The sequence below is a fragment of the Gymnogyps californianus genome, chromosome 12, assembly GCF_018139145.2.
Source record: "Gymnogyps californianus isolate 813 chromosome 12, ASM1813914v2, whole genome shotgun sequence".
Lineage (NCBI taxonomy): Eukaryota > Metazoa > Chordata > Aves > Accipitriformes > Cathartidae > Gymnogyps > Gymnogyps californianus.
Window position 1 is genome coordinate 163973 of NC_059482.1, and position 24924 is coordinate 188896.

Below are 24924 nucleotides of genomic sequence, written 5' to 3' on the forward strand. Positions count from 1 at the left end.
GCCACCAAGTTCTTCACACTTCCAGACTATACCCACGAGCTGAGAAGGCTATAAAAATAAATCAAATTTTCACTGGGTTTTCTCCACGGAAAAGCACGATTACAATGCATTTCTAGCTACAGCTTTGTAGTTCTGTAACTACTTTGCCTCAAGAGAATTTCCATAAAGGAAGGACACATGGCAATACAGAGGAGATTGTACTTTGCGGAGAGAAGTGCAATTATGTGTTGGAAAACACATGAAAAGTTATCTAATAAAATGTTACTGTGACTAGAAAAAGCAAGGAAGAACCTTACAGCAGGCACGTGTACTGCTTTAATGGACAATGAGGTCACAACAATCCTTGTCCCAGAGGCACACGGAGTACAAAAGGGGGCTTTTTAATCAGCAAGGGAATCGTAACCAACTCCAAGGGCAAGCTGCAAACACCAGGGAAAAGAATTCCTTGTGTTCGGATCTCATCACGCCTTTCTAGCACCTGGCCAAGCATTGCTGCTCATCATTGACAAGCCTTCTCTTTCAGGCTGATATTTCACATGAACTGTTTAAGTGTTTTGTAATTGTTTACTCATTTTGCTCTCCAAAACTTCCTGGAAAGTTTTTCAAATTCTGCCCTTATTGATTATTTCACATCATCTGACCTTGTCATGGCCAAACGTTAAGAATCAGTAAGTACTAACCCACTGTACTTGCAAAAAGCAACGAGGCAGTTTTAAATCATTGAATATTGACTCATTTTATTAGTTACTTCATAATTTGTTTCAACCAAAAGACAAGACACACAGCAGAAGTCTAATGCATCCCATGTAAATGTTTACATCCGTTATGCTCCTCACTCACCTAAGACTCAGCATTTATTTAAATTTTTCACATCTCAAAAATAGGTCTGCAGAAGTTAGAATGCCACCAGGCTCCCTGCTCAAATAGCATGTTTTTACTTTAAATTTGGTTGGGTTTGTTGGGGTTTTGGTTTGTTTGTTTGGGTTTTTTTTTGTTTGTTTTTGTGGTGGTTTTTGTTTTGTCTTTTTTTTTTACTATACTGTCAAAGAGGTGGGATGGGGCTCTATGTAAAATGTAAATTACAACATCAGGAAAGAAAAAGGAATATACAGGAATAGAGTGAAAGTTCAGAGGGAAGCAGTCCAGTAGCTCCTTCCCTCACAGCCCCCAAGTAGAAAATGAACACATAGAAAGCGCACCAGCAGATCTAAAAAAAAGCCATCTTTGCTGCTCCATCTCGCAGCTAGTACCAGCCTTGGGGAAGGCACTAAGTCACCTTTCCCAGCTGTTTCAGCATCTTCTGAGTTATATATCCAAGGTACTGTATAGGTGGCAGTCCCCTCACTGCTATTGCTTCAAAAGGTTGTTCAAGGCCATATTTTGTCCCATCAAAACCTGGACAAAGTCGAATCTTAGGACGTTCCCATGTCTCCTCCCCCTTCAGGCCCATTACGGCCACTATTCTTTCTGTCATTTTTTGACTCAAAATACATTCACTTGAAAAAACAGACATTCAATCTCTCCCAGCTCCAAAGTCTCCAATGCAGATATTAGTAAGATTAGCCATGAAGGCTGTATCTTGCTCCCTTTATATTCCCCTTACACCGAAGCAAGGAAAACGTTGACCAGACCTTAAGAACTGTTGCATTCAACTGGTAGAAAAAAAAGACTCACCCTATCCTCAAGAGTGCCTCAGATGTGGACATGCGAGTACTCTCCAGTGAGAAAACAAAGCAGCAGCACAGAGCTTAAGAGATGCACTTAGAGGTCAAGGAGCAAGCAATGGTATCTAGTATTGCAGATATGGGAACTTGTGAAACCTGGCCTTCCTTCTGGCGTAATGTTAGTACCCCATTCCTTAGCAGGGAAGGGAAAGAGCTCCAAGGACAACAGGAATGTTCGGTTGCTACGAAGGAGTACTTCATAGCCAAGGGATGGCTTCAAGCAAAATGCATTTCAGGTACATGCACTGCCTCCTTCAGCTTGACTCAGAAATACATGACAAAGTGCCTATTTCCCAAAACACAAACACTGTGCAAGGGTGGCTGAAGGAGCCAAGAACGTAGTAGGAATTTACCCTACAAGCTTACCAGACAGAGACCAACAACAAAACCCAGCTGCTCTAGGGGACAGAAAACAAGTGCAACAAGAGGGACAAGACAAGCTGTTCCCAACTATGCTGCAACGAACAGGCCAGGTGAGTGATCATTGACTTCTTTCTCCCCATCTAATCTCCTGCACCAGTGCTCTTTCTCAGCAAAAACAAATAGAGATTGAGGTGTGCCAGCTTTCAGTACAAGTGACCATGTACAATTCTGTGAGGGGAGTGGGAGAGCTTACGGGGAGTTCAGGAACTAAGGCAAAGACTTTCCATTAGCTTCGTATCTGGGACACCCTCAGAGCTCACTGGAGTCTAGATTTAACATGCTCAACCTTCAACACTAAGGAGTTTGAGCTAGTGGGGTAGTGAATAGTCACAACTGCAGTGCAAGCAACAAAGGCAAATGCTCAGCACCTACAAATGGACTTCGATTCAGCCATTTTCTCTTAAGACTGCCTGCTTCATGATGCTTCTAGCTGAAGCACAGTATCTGTCTCACCACTGATAGCCAAGGCATGACCCTGCCACAATCAGAATTACTTTTAAAGAAATCATACATCATTCTTCTAGATTTTATAACCCCATGCTAATGCCAGTTCCAGTAGAATAATAGAGCTCTTTGCTAATCCAAAGGCCCAAACCTTAATCAGTAAGGCAGCAAAAATGCCCTCCAAGAGAACCTAAACTTATTCCACTACACAGGCCAGCACTTAAGTCAGTGACAGTCAGTCCTATGTTATATTACTTAATGCAGTTAAAACCAAAGCAGACTGAACAACCTTTAGTGGCCTCCTGCTCCCAATTCAAGGGCAGAATAGGTCTTCAATTTTCCCTAAGTACACGGTGCACCACTGTTGCAATGTTTTTGGCAAGGACTGGAGCCTAGTGTTAGCACTTTTGCAGACGCAAAAAGCTGTGTCTAAGCTTGCCATCAGAGCACTGAATGATCACTACCTGGAAAGCCCTCGAACAGAAATAAAGCAGATGTTTCTTTTGAGAAAGCACTGGGTTGGAAGCTGGAGTACCTTCAGCTTACCGGCACACTCATGGGTGAAGATCTAAGATACATCCTCCCCTCTTCCTCCCTGAAGAGTGCTGAACATCTGAATAGTTTTGTCACACTGTGCTTTATGTCCTATACATCACCTCCATGAGAATTCACAGAGCAGTACTACCTCAACAACAGTTCACACTAGGAAGCATAACTGAACACAGCTTTCTGTAAGCTTAGAAGAGTACTGGACCTCAGATGTTTGGATCCAAATACTCAAATGGCTGGCTTCCATTCAAAAAACAGTTTAGTTACTTTCAGTCTGAACCTGAACTAGCACATTTCTCTGAAAGGGGAGCAAGGAGCAAACTACAAGGATCAATTAAGTAACAAAATGGGAAAAGGTCTCTTTAAACCGCATGGTCTTTATTTCAGTGCCAATATTACAGATACAACACAAATATCCCAGTCAGAAGTAACTCAAATGGAATCCAAGCGGTCTACAACAGGCTCTGGAAATTAAACTGGGGAGAAGGTCTGGAATAACTGGGAAGAGCAACTTTGCCGCATAGTCTTTGATGAGTCTCCCAGCAGGAACAGAGCCCTTGCTCAAAGACTGATCTACAAAATTGAGTATGTCTTTTCTACCCATAAACCGCAACTAATGGGTTAAAAGGCTTTGAAACCGTCTGTGGTAGAAAACCAGCTGCTCCTTGGATCTCTACATCTCTCATACATCACCACACTTTCTGGGGAAGCTACAGAAGACTGTCTGTGAATCTGCATGGCTGTAGCTATTGATGGCAAGAAAGAAAATTCAAGTGTAAGGTCTTCATTTCCAAGTACAGCACCAAAGCAATTTTATCAACTCTCACCAGCACCTCTTTTCCTGCACTGTCCCAGGTTTGCAGATGAACTCCCAAGGCCTAACTTGCACTTGGTATGTATCCCGTAACCAAGAGGCGGGTGTATACAATAATGCACTGAATAGGCCATAAGAAGTCTCCAGCCCCTTCAGACACAGGGGATACAAGAAGAAAGAGGCAGGGCAGCCTGACATCCCCCAAGTCCCCAATCTGAGCCCCAGATGAAAGTGCCTGAAGGAATCCAGCTAGTAATGAATGACAACACGCCTTGCCCACCCCAGGGGAAAAAGACAGCAGAAAGAAGGGGCAGCTGTTCACTTGCTGCAGAGAGAAGAAAGTTTCCCTGCTAGAAATTCCAGACGTCTCTTCCAACCAGGCTGTGTTTCTTTGCGGGGGGGCGGGGGGGAGGGGAGGGGAGAAGGGAATGTTGCTTCTGGCTGTGAATGCATGTGTGAGGGAGTGCACAGTAGCCTCCACAAGCCGCCAGCCTCATCAGCGGAGGAGAGGAGATTAGTCTTAACAGATATGCTTCAAAGTCAGCAATCACTTCAGGAAAATTCCTCCTCATCAGCAGGTCTCATCTGTTCCCCATGCCCGTGGTGCAGTTTGGGGGATTGCCAAAGATCACAACCTTCTTCCCAGAGTTCTTTTGATTGGGTAGGGTGAGAATAAGAATGGTGCCAGAGCCTCACTGCCAAGACTGAGGGGGGAAGTTGTTGACTTCTGCTAGATCCTGCATTGCTGAGCCCTTGTGATTATATGTCAACTTGATCCGCATACGTAGTTGTTGCTACAAGAGAAAAGGGGAAAAAAGAAAAAAAAAAAAACAAAACACAAAACAAATTCAGGTCTTCATTAAAGGTCAGCGAATTCCCCCCACGTCCAGCTCCCCCCTCCCTTACTCCATGAATACAAAACATGGACCTTTCCTCACCGCAAGAGCTTGCTGAAAGGATGTGCAGGGTAAGCTATGACACTGCAGATAAATGCTTAATCTGGTAGGATGTTGATTGGTAACTATAGTTCTCAGATCAGGTACAAGCTCTCAGAAGAGCTATAGCACAGCTTCTACCCACATCTCTCTGCACTGGCCCTGCTCTCACAAGCACTGAAGTCCTTAAATACAAAAATAACTGCCTTAAAATCCCAGTTAGCAATGGAAGAAAGCAGGAGGCAGATCTGGGCTCTGCTGCTCTGCACTTAGGCTCGCAGGGAGAGGTGTCATTTCCCATACTAGCTGTTCACTCAAAGCAGTGGTCTGGAAACTTCAAGTACTGCATAGCTCAGTAGCACTGTGAAGGAAATAGCCTAAGACTGGAAACAGAGTCTGTAAGATCATTTCCTCCTGCTGTGAGTAAATGATGGAATAGCTCTGAAGTTGTTTCACACTGTCATTTGGCTGTCATCCAGATACTAGGTGGCCCTTAATTATAGCTACAGCACAGCATGTTCCAGCCAGGTTCCCTATTCTCCTCACTCTCAAAAAAACCTTGTTTCCCAAAAACCCTAAAAGGAAAAGCAAAAAGTTGGCTATTTCTGGCTCTTTTCCCCATACCTACAGGGAAATATGCAAAAGGGATAGCAGAGGGAGGAAAGGAGGACAATGACTGCTCCAACCAGCCTCAGGATGAAGAAGCTATGCTTTATCACTAATAGATCAATATAATCATTGTCAGTTTTTGTTATATTTGGTGTTGTTTTGGGAAACTGGCCATCAGTTTCAATCCAGCATAATGACCGTGTCCAGGTAAACAGTCTTTTTTACAACATTGACAAGACAAACAGCTACCTCCTAAGTAGGAAGGCTGTTCCAAGGCTGCCTCCCTCAGAGTATTCCAGGTAACTACACTATCTCATGGACAGGGTTCTTGCAAACCTGTACTGTCAGGCAGTAGCAATCTAAAGGACAGTGAGAGATGCACAAGTGCCTGAGGTGGAAGAGTTAGAAAACAGTGGGCAAGAGAAGAGGCTACTGAAATACCATGTTGCACCTCTGTATTCTGAGGTGTTCATAGGAGTTCTGGTGTTCCAACAAGAAAGCATCCCACTAGCTAGGTGTATTTCACCTTGTGGGTCCCATCTGAGGTGCACATATTGCGACTTCTGGCACCTTACAGGAAAACTCCTAAACCCTCCCAAGTTCAGAAAATAACTTTCAAGGTGATCTTTGAAAGGTGCTCTACAGCATCACAGAGACATTCATATCAGATGTATACAAGACAAAGAGAATAATTAGTCTTGTGCCTTAATATAGGCAGAGGGGAGCACACTACACAGAGATAAGGGGAGATGCATGGAAACCACAAAAACTATGCACTAAAGACAGCCATTTCAGTGAAATCTTGGACTGAGACTTGAGAATTTTTTTAATTTGCACATCAGTCTAGCAGCAACACTTAACATCTAGAGCAGTACGTAAGTGTTAACCTATGAAAACCTTAAGATGTTTTAAGTTCTTAAAGATGTTTAATATCTTAAGGTTGTCCCACAAAGGAAGAAATATGTGATCTCAATTTTATTTTTCTTTCTGATGCCATATGAACACTTGCAAAGCCTCTTAAGGAGGACATGTGGGCCACATCCCTCCCTCCCCTCAAGTCTGCTGTATCCCAGTCTTGAAGCCTGTCTCTGAAGGCTGTAAAACAAATGGAATTACGATTAAATCACACTGAAAGATTCTTTTCATCAACTGTTTAAAACTACACTCATCACATTAAAAACAAATGACACCACTTGAGAAAACAGACAATTTTGTTAAGATTATGGATCAAGCTATTTTTTGTGTAACAAACATTTCAGGTAATGCCGCTGTAGACAGCAAGAACGAATGCTGAATATATTTATATGGCAAGATGCTTGCCTTTCAGACATCATTTTTACAACGCATACAAACACCAGCTTGAGCTCTTCTAGAAAGGCCATCTAAAAACTTGTTTAACAACCACTCTTATGCAAAAGACATCCATGAATTCAAGAAGATAGCAAAGATGTGAATCTGTTTTAGCAGTATAACCAAACAGAAGGCCAAACCTGTGCCCAGGACCTCCTGTCTTTTTCATAACTTTTTCCTAACCCTAACCAAAATGACTGTCATTAAAACCACATCATTTACTACCTCAATCCCTATCTCTCATCAGAGATGCATCCCTAACTGACCGCTACTAAATGCATGATTCCAAGACAGTATCTTTAATAACTGTTCTTGGAATCACTCACCTTTTGTGGATTCAGGACTTTAATGACCTGTGTGATGGTCCCCGAGTTAAATGCAGGGATGACACTGCTGCTGGGAGACAGGAGCTGCAGCTGGAATGTCTGAAGAAAGGGTAAAGAGAAAACAATTTGACACTTAATCAAGTAAGAACATAAAGTGATTTGTTTGCACTGAGAGAAAGCAAGGAAAATTAAGAGTTCTGTTCCTGGCCCTGAATAATCAGTTCTTCAATTCCCTATCTGTAAAGAACAAAATATTCACTGGCCCACCTGCTTTCTACACAAGTAAGATCCAGGTAGCTCAAATACTAGGGGGTGAGGGCTTACTGTAGTGTACCAAGATCAGCAGTGATGCATTGTTTCAAGTGTCACACACAGAGGACACATGCAGTCAAGACTGCTCAGCACACCTGTAACTTCAGGAGGCCCATTCTTTCTTTCCCTAATTCCTTTCTATGACAGATACGAAACATATCTGAATTAAAGTTAGAGCATTACTAACTCCTAGAAGTGAAACTCCCAAAAGTGAATGTATTTTCCCAAACTTGAAGAACATTCCAATCACACCCTGCTTAAATCGTATGCTCTACTGTAAACTAGGCAATATCTGTCTCCCATATTTTGTGCTGCAGCTAAGTGCAAGGGGAGACAATTCACTGCCTAAAGGAGTATCATCACTAACCACCATGTGGGGACTCATTTAAACTTTTATAAACAGCTAAGAGCTCCAAAAGATTTTTTTCATGTATTCATAGCTGCCAAGAGCATGGTATATTTCTTAGAAACTAAGAATAAAGCAAGAGATTAGCGTCTTCACTTTTTTTTTGACCCAACATTTTTCTGCGTGTGGTTTAGCAACTTTCCTAGAAAGTGCTGATTTTAAAACAAGATTTTGTCCAAGCAGAAGTAGTCCAATCTGATAGGAACCGGTGTTCTATTGCATTTATAACATTTACTTTCAGACTAGAAAGAGATGACCAAACTGAGCACTAAGAGAACCTATTAACAGCTCTTAGCCTTGTTTACCATGCTGCAAATTTCTGTCTACATGAAAGCACCGATCAGGAAGTATTTGCAGCTGGCCCTCAACATATCACCATAGTTGCCCTGAGTGGCTCTACCTTTGGTACTGCAGCTTGGAAAACAAAGTCTGTCATATCCAGCTCTGTGCTGTTGGAGGCCTGTATCGTGATTACAGTGACGCTAGGGTTGGTGTTTGACCTCTCAAAGGTGAAGTCAATCTTCAGCCCATTCTTGTTGTATGCAGTAATTGAGGGGATTCCTGTAGAAAACAAAAAAGCAGCAGACCTACAGGATCTGGAGATCATTCTCAACATCATAGAACACATTTACTTTACCCCAGACGTGAACTCTTCTGAAGGTTAAACAGCTGCCCTCTTCCAGCTCCAGTATCTGTGCCACACTTCACTTCCACATCCCCCCTTTTTTCACTACCCCTTGTTTCCTCTTCTACTTGGGTGCTGTGGCACCTTAAGCTAACGATTTACATGTCCCTAACCTGCAGCAATATCATTGAAGAGAGGCTGTGATGAAAGTCCATCAAGCAGGAATGGAGGCTGTGCTATCTGGGGCGCAGGGGCAGATACTGGAGAACCTACAAGAAATGTTGAAGGATTATTACTTAGCTGTCATGAAATGAAGAGTAATTACTCCTTCTCCAAAGATCAACTGCTGCATATCATACTTCTTTACATGAAGCTCTACAAATCATCTGTGTTGTCATCCTCCCCTTCTCTGCTTTCACTAACAAGGTGAGTTAGCAGGCATTCAAATGGGATGAATTCCTCCCATCTCCCAATCCTCTCTGGAAAGGCTCACAGCATTTCCAGGCTGCAGCGTGAAAATGCTCAAGTCTCACCAGCTAATCATGCAGAGTCAACCTGTGACTTCATTCCCTGACTCCCACCTGTTTGCTAATACAGATCTTGGTAAGAATAAGTGTGAAGATTAGGACCTGATAGAAAGCAAAGAACGAGCCAGCCCTCATCCCACCCCAGGACTGAGAATGTAGACTTTTAAGAGATGCAGCCTGCTCACCTGTTAGGTTGAGGTCTCCCAGGAGGTCAAGGAGCTCCCCACCAGCAGAGGCTGGCTTGCTTGTAGGTGCAGTGGGGATTACAGGTGTTATATCACTTCCTCCCAACAAGTCCAACAAATCATTTGCCTAATGAGAGAGTGGATGTAATAGTTACATATTCAACTTCCTGCTGCTTTCCCTTGCAAATGTAATGGATTCTACTTGCTCTTAGATTGACGACCAACAGAGCCGCTGGCCAGTCAGAGAGGTTCTTAGTTTGGCTATGGTCCCATGCCCCATGAGAGATCTAGTTTCCATGCTCTTGGGACCAGAGAGATAGAGAAGGATGGAGTTCGTGCACACTGAGACAGGCTGGGGGATATATGGCTTTACCCCACGCTGCTCTTGCACTCCTCACAACGACCTCTTCCAGACACCTGTTCTTGACACTAGAGCCATCAGAGCAGAGAGATGATGCGATCATCACCAGGCCAGAACTAGCAGAGGGGGGAGGGAGATGGTCTCAGCTTACTGTTGGCAGTGGCTAGTAGCGTGGTCTGACAGGCAGTGGAAACTTATCCTAGATCAGTTTCCATTACCTGGCTAGCAGGCTGCAATCCAGAGGGTGGAGGTTTGGTTTCCAGTACCGCTGGCTCTGTCTCTCCGTTGGTCTGTACAATCTCAGTAGGGCCATTTGTGGTGACTTTCTCCATTACTGGCATTCTCTCAAGCAGGGCTGGCCTGAAAGAAGCTGACATAGTTACACTGTGCCATCTTCCTGGATCCCAAATCCAAATACTCAGACATTCAGGAGATGATATACACAGGGCAACCTGCCTTTTCCTTTTAGCTCCAATGCAGTGGAACTGTAAGACTGCATGACAGCTTGAGGGGGTCAGAAGCAATCCATGGCATTCTGTGCCAGTGTAAATACATTAGTCAACAGCTGAAAGCCAAATGAGCCCACCTGCCTCCTGTTTTCCCCTAGTACTTGACACCGCTTCCACTGTGGGGCTAGGATAACAAACCCAAGACAAAGATTAAATTGAACAATGGTGGATTAACTGCAGACATGGGACACTTGACTGCTCTGTTCCATATGCAGTTGAGTCAGAGAGTCAGCTCATTTGACTTCTCTTTGCAGAAGGGTTAACCACTTAGAACAGGTGACAAAGTTGGAAAAGCAAATCACCATGCTCTCATTTAGCCAAATTAAGTTTCCAAAGAGATTAAGTTCAGCCCTTGAGAGTACCCTCCTGAAATGATACAGAGATTGAAGAAGAGGCAGGAGATCCAGAATCTTGACATCAAACCAAAAAACTAGGAAAACCTGTATAGGGAGAACTAGTCTGTAATACAAGAAAGGACATTACCCTTGCAGATCAAGCCACAAAGCACTGCATGTAACAGGGGTAAGCCACACTGTCTATACATCTTCTGGGCTGAAAAAGTGTTCCAGTGCCAATAAACCCACCAATGGGCCACATTTTTGATCATGAACAAAGTCTTAATGAGCAGAAACTATTAAACATTAACCTTTACACTGTAATGAACACCAGAATATACTGGGAGAAAAAATATACAGATGCTCTCTTGTAAAACTGAATGAAGTTCACATATGTTTTTCTGAAGTGCAACACTTCCCAAAACTATGAATAGCATACACTGCCATCTGATCAAAAGCCAGCTGACCGCCAGACACTGTTGTCTGCAACGGTCAACTCAGATCAAAAGCCTCTCATGCTAAATTTTTCTCAACTCAATCATAAGGCTTCATGTGAAGCCCTAGGCAGCTCACATGCCCTAGCTCATTAACATGACTTTTGCAAGAACAATTTGAGTTGCTGCATGGATCCCATGGGAGGAGAGAAGAGCAAATCACAAGGATGTTGTGTCCTACACATAGTGAATAGGATGGTACCTATGGAAAAAAGTGATTGTGAAGAGCCTTTGAAACAAAGTTTGGAGGCCCCTACAAACACAGGCAATATTTAGTCCAGTGGCACCCATTTTCTCTGTCCTCTCATCTAGACTCTAAAATGGATGCTCCTCCAACCAATGGAATCTCATGGAAAGTTTTCAAGGGTGTATGAAGTTAATCCCCAGAATATCTCCTCCAATCTTATGATCCTCACTGAATAGCATCTGTGGTGCTCCTATGTATCAACAATTAACTATTGCACGTAACAGATTAATGACTATTCTGCAAAGAATTACAGCTTTAGTTATTGCAACAAAGCAGGGTTTTAACTTTCTCATAAAGAATCACCTGAGCAAAGCAATGATGAATGGGGACCTCTCAATGATAAGGTGTAAGGAGGTTAACATGCTCACAAATTGTAAAACAGGGATGCTGAGTGGTGCAGTGAAATAGTATGCCTTTGCATGCAGAATTTGAGATTTTAACAGATACTACAAGAAGATACAGTAAATTAAAAAAGATGTTCTGAAAAATTGAAAAGTATTAACAGTTGGAAGAATTACCTCAAGTTCAGAGCACAGCTTAGGAGGACAGGTCAATGGATCTCTGCATGTTTATTCCAAAGATATTTTAAAATCAGTTTGAACCTAATGACTGTGGTAATGCTAGCATGGTAAAAGCTACCTGCAGACACTTACTTAGCTAGCAAATTTAAGATTCAACACCTAGAAGTAAAAATCAGTCAAGTTCAAGCTCAAAGCAGGGCAAATGTTTCGGTAGAGAAAGTCTCTGATCACAGAACAATCTCCCAGGATATGTTAAGTTCTTAAAACACTCGCTAACCCTATAGATGAGGGAGGGATTCTGGTTCCTCTGTAATCCTACCAAAATCACCAGACAAAGCTCTCAAAGCACAAAGTGTGGTACACAGGAGATCAGAGTAGATTATAATGATCCTTTTCAAACACCAAAACTCATCAGCACTTACCTCATGTGATCATATTTCTTGAAAAGTGCATTATATTCCACTGCCCTCTGCTGTAGCTCCACATCAATGCTGCTGCCATAAATGGAAACTACCTTCTTAATGCGACTGTGTCAGGGCAGGGGGGAAACAAAAACAAAACACACCATGGAATTAGCAGCAATAAGCAAGGGATTAGCATGTGTCATCCAGAAGACACTATCTGGCCTCTGCTCAACAGGTGTCCTGTGTAACTCATTTCAAACAGTAGTCACTGCTGTTTTCCTGGAGTATCTATGCAACATCCATTTTTGAACTGTCCCTTCACAACAGCATCAGCAGGTGATTAATATACCACCACAAGGTATATCATAAGAAAGCTCAACTACCCACACTGAGAAGCCATCAGCAGGAAACAAGGCTATTTTTCTCTCCATCATCCAAAAAAGGTAGTGGAAAGAACAGTGCACTGAAAGTAAGGACTTATCTTCCCCATAAAGGAGTTTTTAAAGCAACAGCAACATGGATTAAGTCCCTACACAGTAGAGGACATCCACAGAGAAAACAGTACAAAGCAGTGGAAGTCTTCCACCCTGCAAGCAAAGGAGGACTATAAAAGCCAACAAATGACGACTCTTATAAACCATGGAAGCAGAACACGTCCAAGGAATACTTTTACTGAAGACAACTGATACCAGCATATTTGCAACAAAGCCCTGTGCAGTACAACATCAATGAGAACTCACTTGACAGTGCAGGTGAACCTTGTGGAAAGCTTCATGATGGCAGTGAGAGCATAACCTCGTGTAACAGATGCAGACATATTAGATATGAGGACGCTTTCTAAAATATCAAGAACCTCATCCTCTGTTACCTGAAAAGGTACAAAAAGGTTAGGCTGAGACAGAGAGAAGTTTTGCAGCAAGGCTTCCAGGGCATACTGTAAAAACTTGTCTCTTGCTTAATGGCTGTATCGTACCTCTTCTGCAACTTTGTGAGCCTGTAGCATTATGTTCAGAACGTACAAGACAGATGCATCCAGGTGGAGATCTTATGATACTAGTTTTAAAATACAGTTCCTGTTCCACGCATTGAAGAGTATGTTTATCACCAAAATACACGGCTAAGACCCTAGCAGGTACCCTGCAAGCTAGGTTAGCACTGAAATCACACCGCTCTGCCAATTGTAGCTGCACTCCTCATACTGAGTGTTTACGCAGCCCATGCCTGTAGTATAGCAAGGAGATTCCTGTCCAGGGTCCATCACCATCATGGATACCAGTGTTAAGCAACTGTTGCAAGCATTCCTCTCACATATCCAGCATCAAGCAGCTCCAGCCTCAGTCAGATACACAGTTGTTGTTCTTTCCCAGGCTATACCTGTATTGGTTCCTCCTCTTCACATTGACCAGACACCAGAAGATCTCCATACTCTCCTATGCACCAAGAGGCCACTTGCACCAGGGGCTGCTGTTAGAAGAAGAAAAATCAGATGCCTCAGAGATAAAATGGATGCTGGTATGACAAATTAAACCATCACCATTTCCCAGAGCAAGCTTAGCCCTCCTTCCAGCCACGGAAGTTCTCCACAGCAGAAGAAACAGGAATATTTGATTCGATCAAGAATTCCATAAGAGAATTAGAGAAAATAAAAAGAACATGAACTTATAGAAGACATGCCTCCTCTGCAATCTGTCCCTTGGAGCTAGATGGTGTGATGTTGACTTACCTTGAGATGCTTAGTAAACATGCTTATTGCAGTACAACAAGGAAACTGAAGCTGGTCGCATTTGGTATTACCTGGGAGTAATCACCAAGGATGGCTTTGTAGAGTCTCTGCACAGTGTAGGCATGCATCTCCACACTATTAGTTATTAGCTGAATCAGATTGGGAACAGCATCATCACGAACGTAACTTCCTGCCTGCAAGAACAACTGGTGTTAAGTTTCACTATCCGACTTCTCAGTAACACCCAGCATCTGCTGATATCCTTTTCACAAAGCCACCTGATGTGCATGGAAATAAAAATCAACCTCCTCATCCCCAAGCACTTTATGGTTGATTTTGAGCAGGCTCAGATGGTTAGAAGTACAGGACAGTACATTTTCCCAATGAACTCAACTATACCCAGAGAAATCCATACTATAGATACCCTGAAACTGTCAAGAGAATGGAGTGTGGACATAAGAATCCTGTGCTACAGAAGGAACAAAAAGCAACACAGAAGACTTCTCTGTTAAATGGAAGGCTTTAAGTCAAAGACACCCTGGGGGCAGAACACAGCTTATTCAATCGCTTGCTTAAAGCCAGACTCTATGCCAAATAAGCACCGGACCCAGGAACTTGCTTGCATGTCACTCTTTGGTGAGAGGATAGGAACACGGAGCTCAGAGGGAAAAGACCACTTTAAGGCCAGGAAAGTATGTGGGGCAAAACACAATCACACAGCTTTGGCACTGAAGGGAAGATGTGTACTGTTCAAAACCTGTTCTGTTTAGGCACTCCTCTGGCACTGAGAGCAGAGCATGCAAAAAGAAGGAAATCAAGTGAGCCCAGTTGGGTCAACTAAGGGAGAATCCAGCTAGCCAAAGATGGCTGTATTGGGTTGGTGTGGCAAGGTTTTGGTAGCGGGGGGGCTACAGGGGTGGCTTCTGTGAGAAGCTGCTAGAAGCTTCCCCCACGCCCAACAGAGCCAGTGCCAGCTGGCTCCAAGATGGATCCGCCGCTGGCCAAGGCCGAGCCCATCAGCAACAGTGGCGGCACCTCTGGGATAACATATTTAAGAAGGGGGAAAAAATAACTGGGCAACAGCAATTGCAGCGGGAGAGAGGAGTAAGACTGAGAGAAACAGCCCTGCAGACACCAAGGTCAGTGAAGAAGGAGGGGCAGGAGGTGCTCCAGGTGCCGGAGCAGAGAGATTCCCCTGCAGCTCATGGTGAAGACCATGGTGAGGCAGGCTGTCCCCCGGCAGCCCATGGAGGTCCACGGTGGAGCAGATCTCCACCTGCAGCCCGTGGAGGACCCCACGCCGGAGCAGGGGGATGCCCGAAGGAGGCTGGGACCCCGTGGGAAGCCCGCGCTGGAGCAGGCTCCTGGCAGGAGCTGTGGCCCCGTGGAGAGAGGAGCCCAGGCTGGAGCAGGTTTGCTGGCAGGGCTTGTGACCCTGCGGGGGACCCACGCTGGAGCAGTCTGTTCCTGAAGGACTGCACCCCGTGGGAGGGACCCACGCTGGAGCAGTTCGTGAAGAACTGCAGCCCATGGGAAGGACTCACGTTGGAGAAGTCCGTGGAGGACTGTCTCCCATGGGAGGGACCCCACGCTGGAGCAGGGGCAGAGTGTGAGGAGCCCTCCCCCTGAGGAGGAAGGAGCAGCAGAGACAACGTGTGATGAACTGACTGCAACCCCCATTCCCCGTCCCCCTGTGCTGCTGGCGGGGAGAAGGTAGAGAAAATCAGGAGTAAAGCTAAGCCCACGAAAAAGGGAGGGGTGGAGGGGAAGGTGTTTTTTTTAAGCTACAGTTCTATTTCTCATTATCCTACTCTGATTTGATTGGTAATAAATTAAACTAATTTCCCCAAGTCGAGTCTGTTTTGCCCATGACGGCAATTGCTGAGTGATCTCCCTGTCCTTATCTTGACCCACAAGCCTTTCGTTATGTTTTCTCTCCCCTGTCCAGCTGAGGAGGGGGAGTAACAGAGAGGCTTTGGTGGGCACCCGGTGTCCAGCCAGGGTCACCCACCACAATGGCTGATGCCATCTTTCTGTGTTAGTTCGCGTAAGTCCGGTAAACTGAAAAAGATGTTTATCTGTAAGAGTCTGCAGTAGGCAGTCTCCTGAATACAACTTTATAAATAGTTTCTCTAGCAGCCAAGAGAAGGAAGTCACTTTATTGAATGAAATCATCTGAGAGCAATTCTCACAGCCAGCCTTCTAATGGAAATCAATTCTCAGTTCAGAGCAATCTACTTTTCTCTGTTTCAGGGTGGCAAAACAGCACACAAACCAGACTCGCTTCTTGATGAACTTCTCAAATTTGAACACTCATACCGATAAAATAAATCTTTTCCCACTCCTTTGCCTCAGGGAACACACTGCCTACCCAAGTTATCAAGATCTCTTCCCTCTTGTTTGCCAGAACACTACTCCAGTTCCACATCAGCTATGATGTTTATAAAGAAATTCATGTAGGTAAAGAGTAATAATTAAACCCAAAGAAGAGGAACTAGAAGGCTGTTGATACAGTTTCATTAAAAAGCTTTGATAAACTCAACTTGGAATAGTTCCAAGAAATTGTTTCACCCCCTTTCTCTTTGCAAGTCACTTAAGGCTGTGTTCACTCTCTGAAAGCACTGTATATTGGAATCACAGACAGCACAAGAGCTGTCCTAACTTAGAAGCTCATGTGATTACTGCAGTAGAAAAAACTCTGCTACACACTGTATTCTTGCGTGCTTCTGAAATCATACATTTCTTCTAAAAAACCAGTCATATTTATTCAGTTTACGTATTTCTGACTGGCTGCCTTGGGTCACTACCATACGAGTACACTTCCTCTGTGTATTGTAGTGTTTGTTATCTGCCAGCCTTTATGGCCATCTCCAACTTGATAATGAGTAACTTCCTACAGAATTAAAAGATTTTTTTGCCTCACACAAGAGAGGGAATTTCACTTACCGTTGTTAAGACTCTCATAATTGTGTCTATGTGCCAGCGTTTGGAAGGAGCGTATCTGACAAAATTAAGAAAACAAGTTAGAGCAATAAATGCTAGCCTTCAACACCAGCAAGAAACCCAACATCATCATAACATCCCCATGCAGTTACTTCCTGGCCCATTGTTTCCTGAGGGGGACACACCAACAAAACACACACAAAAAAAATCCACAAAAACAAAACACCACACACTTCACCTTCTTTGACTTTTTTATATTAATGCCGACACTGGAAAGCTGAATGAACATACAAGTCTGTATAATGTAGCACAGCCATACCTTGCATATACCATACTTCAAAGTCCGGCTGCTAATTACAATGGCTCAACAGTAATAAGACCATCTCACATGTACAACTAACCAGAGAGAATCTGTGTGTGGAGGGGGGCAGGGCCAGGATGTCAGCACAATACCTGTTCCAAAGTGCAGCGGAAATCAATATACTAGACTGGTTCAGCGATATGAGGACTATCCGTATGGGACACACTAGTGTGTCCCAAGGCACCAGCGTGTCCTGTTCCTCAGAGTGGGTTAAAACTGACAAACCACACACAGATCACCAAATGGAGAAGAGACGATCAATATATTCTCTCTTGCGGGGTGAGGGGGGGAGGAACAACACACAAAATGCTCATAATTCCGAGGATGTACAAAAAATTAATAGCAAGTAAATTGACCCCATACTTTTCAGCTGCAAGAAATATTCCAGATGCACAGTCTGCCTTGAACTCTGGTTCACAGGAATCTAGGAAATACAGCAACTCCTTCATCATTCCACGGACATTGTTCCCATTAACAAGAGCAAAACTCAGTTCCATTGCACGCCTAGGGCAAGAGACAGAAAACCAATAAAGTATCTTCACCTAGTGAAGTAAAAAAAGAAACCACCAAAAAAACCCCCCAAAACCAAAAAACAAGTCCAGCTACTCAAATGCACTTACTTTTTAATTAAGAAGAGAGCAACACTTATTAATCCTGTGAGAACAGCCTTCCACATTAAATGTACCAGTATTTTCCTGTTCTTGGGCAGACAATACCCTCCCCGCCCCCCCCGCCCAAGAAACTAAGGGGGAGTGGGGGTGTGGGATGCTCTAGAAACACCTATCCAGATCCAGATGTCCTAAAGGCTAGAAATATCTTTCAGCAACCAGAGTCCATCAGCATTAAGGTCTGACTATCCAAGTATTTGTAATCGCATGCTGGTCATTTCTGACACACAACTGCACTAAGTAATCCATGCTACAACACGCTTTCTCCAGCGTTAGGGATCCAGAAGAGACCTGTTTCGATCTCCATATATTAGAGATTCAAATACAGTAGAGATTTAAAATATTAACTGATAAGCTTTATTGTATCCTGTCAGATAGGCTATGTAAGATTTCTGGAACCCAAAGTTACCCTTGTGCTCTTTTCAGAACCCATTCCTCCCTCCCCTGCCCCAAGCTGACACCACAGTTAGACAGAGTACTGGCTCTTTGCTATTCCTTGTTGTATACATCGAGAGGTCAGAGGCTAGTCCTTAGCCCTTCTACTTGAAACTTCTGTAGTTAGTTCTAGCACAGCTCTCCCATTCTTCTGACATTTTTTGAATGAAGACTACTATCTTCAAATGTGATTGACTTCTCTACAATATTGGCAATTAGTTATGTTAAAATGCATTAAAACAGCCTCACTAAACAACCCTGGTTATTCTTTAAAATTGAGCATTTGGTGTAATCCAGAACCCAAACCTCCAAGCTGTGTCCTCTTCATACTATCAGGAACTTTATTCTCTGCCTGTCACTGAGATAGCCTACTAGAAGACAAGAAAGATCCTCATAGCACATCAAAAACTTCCTCCCCCACTTCAGTTATCTTTTGAAATCATCTGGATAGTTGCTGAACTACTTCATGTGTACAATGATGTTGTACTGCTTGTTGTCCAACAGATTACATCCAAAATTATGCCAAAAGGCCTAAAGTCTGTTTTGTAGTATATACTTTCTTCAAATAGATCAGACTTCAATGTGTATTTAACTCCAGCAATTTTCATTAAAATCATAATGTTGAGATGCATGAGTTATGCTGTCATCCTTTCATATATTTACTGGCAGCAAACCCACGAGCAGTCCCACTGATTCTGTCTTGCTCCAGTGTCAAGCTTGCTAACCTACACAGACACAGTTATTTTTTCTGATTGCTTAGTATTTTCCCAATGTTCATGAAACATCAACAACTTAGACCAGGCACATTACCCAATCCAACGGTACTGGGCACAAACTATTTCTTCTCAAGAATCTGAAAACATCTAGACAGCACTGTTTCTCAACATCTCCCTAGTTATTATTGTAATAAGGATTTCTACAGAATTGTGAACTGTAAATGTGTTATTTTGCTTTTTACCCAACTAATACCTGGCGACCTAGCAGACACAGAGGTGTTCAGAATTAGGGTGGAAATACATAACTAAATTGTTACCTTTTACCATCTGGATCTGTGGCTGGTTGAAGACCTATACCATTATTAGAATTGTTTTCATCCCTCTAGTTAGTTCCCAACTCCTTACACCTAACCCTACTGAGTTACAAGTTCTCCATGTTTATGTTTTACGTTTAACTTTTCAGTCCCATTATAGCAGATATATCAACACTGCAGGTGCACAGAGGTACTCTGCAATCTTAATGCCAGGCATCTATCTCAACATATATTGCTTACCTTCAATCATATTACATGGCTCATCTCTGTCACAAAGTTCCTAATCATGTAGTTTGATCACATTAAGCAGACAGACAAAAAGACTTGAATTAAACGGCAAAGCCATTCTGAATTATACTACATGGACCAAAGACACACTACAATGGTTAAAAGATGATGAGAACAGGCCATGCTTCAGATAACCAAAACCAGGTATCGTGTCTCTCCCTCAAGTCCCAGCCCCTGAAACTTGCTACCTAGGGACTCTGACATCCAGTCAATATATTGCTTCAATGAAGACAGTGCATTGTCAGCAGCACGAGTGTCAGCATGGCAACATCATGCTCTGCTGATGGATCACTCAAAGGCTTCATCCTCCAACAGCACTCAGACATGAAGCTCTGTTTGTAGCATACCTGTGTTTTCCTAGCAGGCACCAATAAAATGCTTTCGTTGCCTTCTATCCAAAACCTAGATGGGGCTTTGCTATTCCACAACCTAGCCTCATGCTGGCTCTTGCACCGAACAGCAACAGCAGCCTGACTTGCGCAGCATATAAGATGCAAATTTGTGTTTTGAGATAGATTGCAACTGTAAAAATAGATTACATGATACCCATTACATAACAGTTAAAACTAAGTTTCAGAAGCGAGACAGATCCAATTTCTTTCCTATTCTGTACCTATTAGACTGAGCAGTGCTCTTAAAAATCTAGATCTGATTCAAAGATGGGCATAAATTTGAAGAATGCCTATCAGAATGAGTTTCTATGGCACATCCAATGGAAAAAAAAAAAAGAGAGGTTGAGCAATTCTGAAAGTATATTCATGATGTGACGAGAGCTAAGTGAAATTCTGGCCTCCAGCAGACAGATTCCACAAGATGCAACAGGGACACAACCGTCCCCATCACTGACATGTCATATGCTGCGCTCAGACCACCAGTTATAGAAAGAATAACAATGAGGAAGAGAGTTCTGAAAGAAAGCAAGCAACTGACAGGCTGAAAGACTCAATTTAGAGAGCAGTATTCCATACAGGTTGGGCAAAAGTGAGATCAAACAATTCAAGAGCATCTGAGTGTCTGACAGAAACAGGAGAAAGTTACTATCATGAGTAAAAGGAACATAACTGAAGTAATGAGAAGAAACAGAGGAAGAAGTTTAGACTGAGTATCAGAAAAAACTCTTCCTGTAGCAAGAAGTAAGGCTGCAAGCTCTCTCATTGCCCAGATAAGTAGCAACATACCACTATGTAAATGACAAATGAACACCAAGAATGCATAATAGGACATGGTTTGTAAGCAAATTATTTGAACAATCAAGTAAAGTCTGAATTCTACCACTGCTTAATCAAATTTAATCAAGAATACATTATTTAGATGGCTTAACACTGCTTCAAGACAACACGGCACTGCCTGTTCGTCTGGGAAAGAAAAGCATGGAGCATGTCAGAGTAGCTTTGATTAGGATCATACTTTATGGAGGCTTTCCATCTTGTTGTGAGCACACAGTCTGATCTCCATTGAGACTCCATTTTGGAAAAATTCAGGCAAACAGAAAAATCTTTTTTTCCAATCCAAAGTGCATAAAATGTAAAAGCAGCTTCCCAAAGAAGGTGGCTGCACATCTCCATTACCCTCTTTGAAGTATGAACCATACTATGCATTAATACGTCTCACTTACAGTTCCCCAAGATTATTGTCACTTTCCATAGGCTGTCAACCTTGAGAGTCTATTTCACCGATATTTCAATTACCTTTTAATGGAGACATCCAAATCCTTCAGGCAGTCCACAATCGTGCTTCTATGCCGCTGTACTGCATTATGGTCTGTCTGGACAGTTTTCAACAATGATGTCAAAGCTACATATCTGTGATAAGGACATACGGTAATAAATAGTTGACAGTATGCATTTAATTTCTATGCACAGACGCGCACCCCCCCCAAAACTTAGTCTTATTTTGCAACAGAACAGGGTTCTCTTGTACTCAGTAGCGAATGGAAATCTTCCAGGGGACTGCCTGGCCTATCTTCAAAGGTCAGTTACCATACTAAACTGCAACATGCCTAACAACATCCTGCTGCCTGGACAAGCACCTATCCCAGTTCCTGGGCTCATATCAGTTGTCCAGTCTTCACAAAGATTTTGAAAAGACAAGGCAATTAAAGATTAGACCTCTGCACATCATACACTCAAACCAGCATGAATTGCAATTCCCAAGGCTAGAGTCTTCTACCCATACCATGATTTGCAATCAAAATGCCTATAGATGGAACTTAATTCTAGCAGTTGCAGCAATTCCGTGTCCAGACTGATAGTGACCAAAGCATAACCAAACTTCCTTATTGCCAACACAGCACACAATCAGAAAAACCACAGTCTTTGCCCAATTTGTCAGATCTCCAATGCCAACTCTGGTTTGAATATCACCACAGACCAGTTGGGACAAGACAGGAGATTCACAGGTTACTGGAAAAAACAATTGACTAGATTAAGAAATCACACGTTAAGAATTAGATTGTACACCCAGACTCATCAACTAAGAAGGGCAGGGCCACAGTTAAGATTTGCACAGAGAAAAGAATGCACCAAGAAAGAAGAAAGCTAGACAGTCATACTAACCCCAACAACAGTACTTCCCAATAAGGTCTCCTGGAAAGCTCTACTTCAGCATAATCTTTGTGTAACTGCTTGTCACACATTTTAAACTGGGTGTTGCCAACACACAGTTCATACAACTTACCTAATATTTTTGTCGTTGTTTAATAAGAAACGGCCTAGGATGTTAATGGCTAACACCTGCAGAAAGAGTTAAGGAAGGTCAGTGATCAAAAAAGGCTGCTGGTCATCTTCATTGTTTCAAGATGATCTTAAAGGCAACACGTCAAAGCTACCATTGCAGTTCTTGGCCAAAAGCATAACAAAGAACTCTAGAAGCTGCCTAAGCAGAGGAAAAGCTAGGACAAACATAGCACAGGCTCTCTCCTGCACTCAAGGGAACACAGTCTGCAGGAAGTTTTGCTTTTTTATTTTTGTTACTTTAACAACAAACAACCAAACACACACCACTTTCTGAAGAGGCTACAGTCTTATCTAGAGCCAACTGTGGAGCTATGTTTGGGTGAAACAACTTTGCTTCATGTCCTCTACACAAATTACTCTAATACAAGCCTAGGAAAAAAAAAGGCCATAGCAAAGGCAACTTACTCTCAGTCCACTCTCAGATTTTATGTCCATAATGGTCAGCACAGTTTCATAGAGAATGGCATTTCCCACATTTTTACTTGTTTCTGTATTAGTGGCAACCTGGAGAAAAGAAACAAAATAAGCAACTCCAACGCACCCAAAACAGCCCCCCTTTGTGGTGTTCTGCAGAACAGGCAGTGAAACTAACCAATCCCTAGCAAACAAGCGTCACACCTATGAACATATGTCTCTTGCAGCAAAATTCAACCCAGCATAGCAAGCAGCTGTATCCTCACCAGTGCTGCTGAATCCAAATTATTAAGAAACCAGAAGTTTAAGCTGCTCATCAACCTTGCAGACCTCACCTGTGCAAGTATATCATTCATTGCTTCACTGGAATCATCATCATTTCGCCCTAAAATTCTTAGTAGCCGCAGGATTCGTACCTATTTGACAAAATAAAGCAGAGAAAAGCTCATTGGATGGCAGTGTTTTACATGGGGGCCATGAAATGCCCAGTACACTTCCTGAGGAGTGGCAAAGCAGCAAAACAAGCTGCTGATTTCCATTCCTAAGCAAAATGCTTGTCCTTAATAAGACCTTTACCAACAAGAACAGGCTTATGCTGTACTCATTTTTTTCCCCACTAGCCAGAACCGTTAAGAGTACCCCCACTGCCCACTAGGCACAGCCTTGCAAGACCAACACATGTTGCTGCTTCGCCCTTTTGTCACAACTTCACATAATATGATAAGGCACTACAACTGCTGTTTAAACTAAGGCAGGTGTCTTTCACTAAGGTAGATGAAGAGCATTTGCACAATCAGCTCTAACAAAGACACAAAATCTTAAAATTAACACAGCTGCCCTGAGGTAACCTCCTCATCACATCTAAGTCTCAAAACACAGTACTAGAATTAAAGCTATCGATCACTGTTTACATCAGTTCTTACCTGCAAAAAGGGGTCACTGATCCCAGACACATCATGCTCTGGTGAATATCCAGACATGATAAGGTTCTTCAGAATACGAACTAATTGGGGAACAAGCTGTGAAGAAGAGAGTTGTCCTATTAGAGTGTCATTCCTTCCCCGCCCCCAGCTTTGAAGGACAGGTCCAAGAACAAATCTTGTATTTGAAAGCAAGTCAGTCTATGTATTCTTCCACAAAGTTCAGCCTGCACACCTAGAGCTGATGTTATATGAATACCTACAGCCTACCTAGGGCACAACTAGAAACAGTTAAGCTGGGACCTGAGCACCATATTGTATGTTTAAATTACTAAATCTACCAGAGCTTGGCAGTTGAGACCTGAGAGGAAATGTGAACTTAAATTCCTCTCTTCATGAAAAGGGTGATGTGCTGGGACTATTAAAATGGTGTAATTCCAGGACTTTGCTTGGGGGCTTTACATTAGCTCCTGACTCATTTTTAGCATACAACTCCATGGAAATATCAGGCATAGCCAAGAGTTTTGACCTTTTCAAGCACTGTACTGCTATGATCAGAGTAAATTATTGAGAATTCCTTCAAGTTTGACACTCCATCCAACTTAGCTTCTAGAAAGAAAAGCTTCGTGATCTGCTTCCTCTCCAAGCTTCCAAATAGGGCACAGAATGGACTTCTCTCCAGCCTTCCCCCAGGGCTCTATTGTTAAGACTACTACTTCCCTGCAAGTAGCTCCAGGATCTACTCTCCTCCTCTTCACCCCAAACTTCTCAGCAAGAGCAGCAACACTAAACTGACCAAATTCTTTGCTTCACTGCTGTTAGAAGGGTTCTGCATAATAGCAGAGAAACTGATGGAAGCACTGCTACTATGCCATATTCAGGAGCACAGAATCATATCAACTTACGCTGTTCATATTTTAAAAGTTTCTTTCCAACTGTGCAGGCTAAAACTTTCAGAAGCAGTTCAGATTCCTCAGATGTTGATGGCACTGGTCTCCCAGTAGACATCTACCCATAGTTATCTTTCAAGACTTGTACACAGCTTTGAAGAAATGCTACCTATTTGCAGAAGTTTGGTTCAACTCCCTCCATCTTCGGCATCTTTAGCGATGCGCTTCATCTGTCAGGGCAACTCTGAGGAACCGTAATAGAATTTCTCTGCAGTATCTCACACATGCCAAGCAAGTAATCAGTTTAGGGCAGAACGTGGCAAATAAGCCAATCATTAAAGCAGACAAGCTATAACAAACTTACTATTTATCTCCAAAAACCTTCATAGCAGCTATGAGTAACAAAATAGTCTCAGG

At 42.9% G+C, this 24924-nt stretch overlaps 1 protein-coding gene and 1 non-coding gene across 4 annotated transcripts in view; both read right to left on the reverse strand.

Annotated features, from left to right (window-relative positions):
* Nucleotides 1–716: 716 nt before the first annotated feature.
* AP1G1 (adaptor related protein complex 1 subunit gamma 1) overlaps nt 717–24924 on the reverse strand; it is a 52908-nt gene continuing 28700 nt past the window's right edge. For all 3 annotated transcript variants that reach the window (XM_050904358.1, XM_050904361.1, XM_050904360.1), the window contains 17 exons: nt 23621–23716; nt 23033–23113; nt 22689–22787; nt 22225–22280; nt 21237–21350; nt 17491–17631; nt 16770–16824; nt 13895–14017; nt 13475–13564; nt 12841–12968; nt 12119–12223; nt 9809–9950; nt 9230–9356; nt 8691–8786; nt 8293–8453; nt 7175–7273; nt 717–4748 (listed from right to left, as the gene is read on the reverse strand). In XM_050904358.1, the coding sequence (XP_050760315.1) occupies nt 4647–4748; nt 7175–7273; nt 8293–8453; nt 8691–8786; nt 9230–9356; nt 9809–9950; nt 12119–12223; nt 12841–12968; nt 13475–13564; nt 13895–14017; nt 16770–16824; nt 17491–17631; nt 21237–21350; nt 22225–22280; nt 22689–22787; nt 23033–23113; nt 23621–23716 (1815 nt within the window). In that variant the 3' untranslated portion in view covers nt 717–4646. The remainder of the gene's footprint in view (nt 4749–7174; nt 7274–8292; nt 8454–8690; nt 8787–9229; nt 9357–9808; nt 9951–12118; nt 12224–12840; nt 12969–13474; nt 13565–13894; nt 14018–16769; nt 16825–17490; nt 17632–21236; nt 21351–22224; nt 22281–22688; nt 22788–23032; nt 23114–23620; nt 23717–24924) is intronic.
* LOC127021358 (small nucleolar RNA SNORD71) lies at nt 19781–19867 on the reverse strand. The gene has a single exon (XR_007767205.1). It is a non-coding gene; the product is annotated as a small nucleolar RNA SNORD71 (small nucleolar RNA).